Below are 4,431 nucleotides of genomic sequence, written 5' to 3'. Positions count from 1 at the left end.
AATTGCCATAAACTCCAATCTCTTGCAGAATCAGGGTTTCCCTCCTCCCTCTCTGAGCTGATCATCGACCATTGCCCTAATCTCCATTCCCTTCCAGTAAAAGGGCTGCCCTCTTCCCTCTTTACACTATCTATTTACAGATGCCCATTGCTCGAACCACTACTAGAATTTGACAAGGGGGAGTACTGGCCAGAAATTGCTCATATTCCTCAAATATATATCGGTGCTACAATAGTTGACGACCCCGAATATATTGACGACCCCGAATGCCTGTGATGATTAATATAAACAAGCTCCCATAGATGAAAGTTTTTCTCTTTCCTCAGTAGCTTTTTAGTTTTGCTTATTAATTCCCCTTTCTTGTTTGTTAATTATTTTCCTTTGTTAAGCTATTGTGTAAAAGTTTTGTTATAATTTGGTTATTATTTATGGAAAAGACTCAAATATGTCATTACACTATAAGAAGTGACTCATTTATGCATTAGTTAAAAGTTCGGCTTATTTGTGTCATTGTCGTTACAAAATCAGCTCATTTATGCCATTACTTTTTAATGGTGGGTTTTCAAAAATAATTTTGTCATGTGGCTTTTTATTAGTAGTCCACGTCATTAATTAAAATAAATCTATATTAATTTTAAAATGTCTGCATTAGTTAGTATCGGGATTATTTGTCCCACTATTTATACCATAGTGATGGAATAAGTTATCCCATATAAATGGCGTAATAATTGGGATAACGGACTTCTTTTAAGCCTTATTTAGAAATGAGTTTTCAACAATGTATGCTCCCCTAATTCGTGATGGGAGAAAAGGGAAGTTCTATTGGTATGTCTCCTTCTTTTTCTTGCTTACCTTAATCGTTCATTGACTTCTTTTCTTGCAACTTTGGAGTATATATTGGAGTCACTGGAATTACAACTAATCAGTTACTCTACGATAAAAAGAAAGTTAGTGTAGGATAGAAATTTTGAGGCTTCTGTTAACCGTAACATTTATAATGATTTAAAATCAACAAGAAACAATCAAAGGATATACACTAATCACTATTTTTTCTAATCAGAAAAATAATTGTTGTTGTAGAAAAAAAAATACTTCGGGTTATGTTAAATGGATCAATTCTTTTTAATGGGTCTAAGATATTTTGAAATTAATATTGATTTATTTTAATTAATGACATGTACCTCTAATACAAGGTCACGTGGCAAAGCTATTTTTGAAAACCCACCTTTAAAAAGTAATTGCATGGATGAGCTGGTTTTATAACGGTAATGGCACAAATGAGCCGAACTTTTAACTGATAGCATAAATGAGCCATTTTTGATAATTCAATGACATCTTTGAGCCTTTCTCCTTAATTTTTTTGGTTCATTTAATTAATGATGTGGACGAATCATTGTTGACCATGTGTACAAAATGGTTTTGCCAAAAACCACCAAACTAGATAAAAAAAATGGCATGAATGAGCCTTTTTTGGGAACGGCAATGACATAAATGACCCAACCTTTAAACGGATGACATAAATGAGCCTTTTCTCAAAGTTCAATAGCATATTTGAGCCTAACAATCATCGGTCATCACATATAAATGTGTTTAGATGACTTATTTTACGAGTTACTACTTTTGGTCCTTTTCTTCTTCCTTTCTTCCTATGTTCCTCTTTCTTTCCAAAATACATTTAGAATGACAGATATTAATATAATTTATGTAAATAATATTGAGAATATAAACTTATTTCTCACGTAAACATGTAACCTATGAAAGTTGTACATTGATCACCTTATTAGTATAACATTGCTCTAGACAGAATACTTACACCATGCATGCATATTCTTTTATTTTGAAGTAAATTATAAACTTATTTTTCACGTACATTTCACCTTTAATTGTGACCCAATGAAAAGCCACTAAAAGAAATTAAAACTCAATATATAATCACTTCACAGACGACCATCCAATATTTTTGGAATGGAGTACTTTTCTTCATTAGGAATTGGCAGTGATACGGCTTTCTTTCATGAATGGCAGTGTCCCATTTATGTAATGCTAAATTTTTTCGGTATTTTACATTTGTCTCTTCGCTTGAAGTTTCATTGCAGTAGCAATTCTTGTATTCTTGGCTTACTTGAGATGAAGCATGAGTTGCTGCAAATGGAACATACAACTCCAACTAAGAGGTACATAGAAAAAGGCTATTATAAATATATTACATTTTCATTGTCAGGATTTGGACAAAGCACTCAAAATTATCTGGGAAGGGGAAATCTGTTGAACATCAAAACTAGGGAGGGGAAAGGCGCAATGAAGGGTATCCTTAAGGTTAGATAACAAAAAAGGATTTACTCATGTTTTAGTTACCAAGATGCTTATATTTGTGGTGGTAGCAGTTTATTTTACTTCTTCTAGTTTTAGCGGATGCATATAACCTGTTCAAAATATGATGCAGTCTTACTTAACGCGTCTATTGCAGTCCAATGTCTCGATATCGTGGCAGTTAATTTTGAGGATTTCATCCTTGTTTGTCATTGTAGGAGCTGTTCCATCTTGTCTTCGTTGTCTTAAAGTCTGTCAATTCTTGGAATCACAAGGAAGAACTTGAATGGTTAGAAACCGCGCAAATCAAAAATGCGGATGAAGATTTCCAAACACATCTGTCTAGTTTGCCTTCCTTGAGATGAAGCATGCCTTGCTGCACATGTAACATACAGCTCCAATGGAACCCAAAATTACATGAGAATAAATGTTGTTTGATGTAACACACAAAAGAACATGCTGTATATTGTGGCTATAAATTATAAGGAAAGATATTGCTTTTTCATTGTTAGGATTTTGACAAGGCTCAGCGATTATTTGGGAAGTGAAAAGTTTTGAAGGGCAAGTTGTTGAAGCTTTAAGTGGTATTTTATTCTCATGTTGGATGGAACATCAGGACTATGGATGTGATGATAGCTTGTATTGTTGGCTTTTGGTTTCGGATGAGAGACAAGAATCGAAGGCTCGCTTCTTTATGCACCAACAATCAACATCTCTCATGTGTTTTGCCAATGTGGTATTTGACTAGGATGTGACAGTGATGTTCTTTTTACGCTGGATACATCTTAGCCAACAGAAAGCAAAAGACAACATGATTATTGGATTTCCAGTATTGAGAAATCTGAATGTGGGTTATTTCAAGCTTATGCTCCAGCATTGTTAAACTTAACTAGTATATGTGCCCGCGCAATGCACGGATAATATTAAAAAATTATAATCTTCTTTATTTGATCATATTGAATTCCTATTATTTTTAGTTTAGAGGTCACAACTTATCTTTAGTATAACAATATAACCTTCGAACTCAAATTCAACATAACTTGTCGTCTTCTTTAGATAGATTTAGAAGGGGAGCCTTGGAGTAACTGGTAAAGTTGCTGCCATGTGACCAGGAGGTCACAGGTTCAAGCTTTGGAAACAGCCTCTGGCAGAAATGCAAGGTAAGGCTGCGTACGATACATCCGTCGGGACATCAACTGTCTCACCATTCCACTGTACAGTAAAAGCATGAACATTTTCATCCCAGTTTGACACTTTCTTTGCTCCTAGAATTAATGTATGGATGTAAAACATGCCTGAAAATGTTTGAACCCATGTAAAGTCGCACTTCCTTCCCTGTGGTTGTGTACCAATTAGATGTGCATTAATGGGGAGGTTGTCAGCTGAGAAAATAGCAAAGTCAGTTTCCTTTGCTCCATGGAAGTACAACATCACGCCGTCACCACCCACAAATCTGGGATCGTAGCATAGAGCGCCATAACCATCATACCTAGCTTGTAGCCTTTGAACTTCCTGCTATTTTCCGATACTTGATTCATATGCAATTGAAAGTTTCTTAAATTGGCGCATCTTTCCTAGATCTTTAATCTTTTGTTAGAGAGAACATGTAAGCTATCTCAAAAACAGGTTTCCAGTAGTATTGCTTTCACATATACCTAGTGTAGTGAACTTCCTAAGTGTTGTGTCCCTATATTTTGACTTCAATATACAACCTGCTGCGCCATCGAAGGCTTTAACTATTTACTGCCAAATTATATGCGGTGAAAAAATTAAGATAGAATTTCCGCTTAAGCTGACAATCATGATATATAAGATCGAATTTGAAAGCAACAGTAAATCAAACATACAAAAAGACAAATGCGAGCTCCCTGTTTCGAGAATTGAGAATAAAACAAAAATTCAAGGATCTTACAAAAAACTTCATCGCTCTGCTGTTACTCAGGCTTAGGGCATCTTAGATAAGTCCTCCGCTTGATTCTCCATTAGTCCAGATGAAAGTGAAAGAATGTAACTCACACTGATATACACAGTGACAGAAGTTTGAAGGACGCATTTAATACACATTGACACATGCATGCATATTGGGTACTTAAAAGTAAAGTACTTAAAATTAAAGGAATT

General features: G+C 34.9%; 1 protein-coding gene and 1 long non-coding RNA gene across 2 annotated transcripts; one reads left to right on the top strand and one right to left on the bottom strand.

The window, feature by feature from the left end:
* The first annotated feature begins 177 nt into the window (after positions 1-177).
* LOC124891185 lies at positions 178-3,264 on the top strand. Its single transcript, XR_007049564.1, has 2 exons — positions 178-2,316; positions 2,529-3,264. It is a non-coding gene; the product is annotated as an uncharacterized LOC124891185 (long non-coding RNA).
* A 76-nt stretch (positions 3,265-3,340) lies between these two features.
* Positions 3,341-4,034, bottom strand: LOC124891186. The gene is made up of 3 exons (XM_047402991.1): positions 4,023-4,034; positions 3,485-3,822; positions 3,341-3,395 (listed from the first exon to the last, which is right to left on the bottom strand). Exons 1-3 carry the CDS (start codon positions 4,032-4,034, stop codon positions 3,341-3,343), a joined length of 405 nt encoding a protein of 134 aa, XP_047258947.1.
* Positions 4,035-4,431: the final 397 nt, after the last annotated feature.

The sequence above is a fragment of the Capsicum annuum genome, unplaced genomic scaffold (genome assembly GCF_002878395.1).
Source record: "Capsicum annuum cultivar UCD-10X-F1 unplaced genomic scaffold, UCD10Xv1.1 ctg3195, whole genome shotgun sequence".
NCBI lineage: Eukaryota > Viridiplantae > Streptophyta > Magnoliopsida > Solanales > Solanaceae > Capsicum > Capsicum annuum.
The sequence above is the reverse complement of the archived record's forward strand: the minus strand, read 5'-3'. Positions and strand labels throughout refer to the sequence as shown.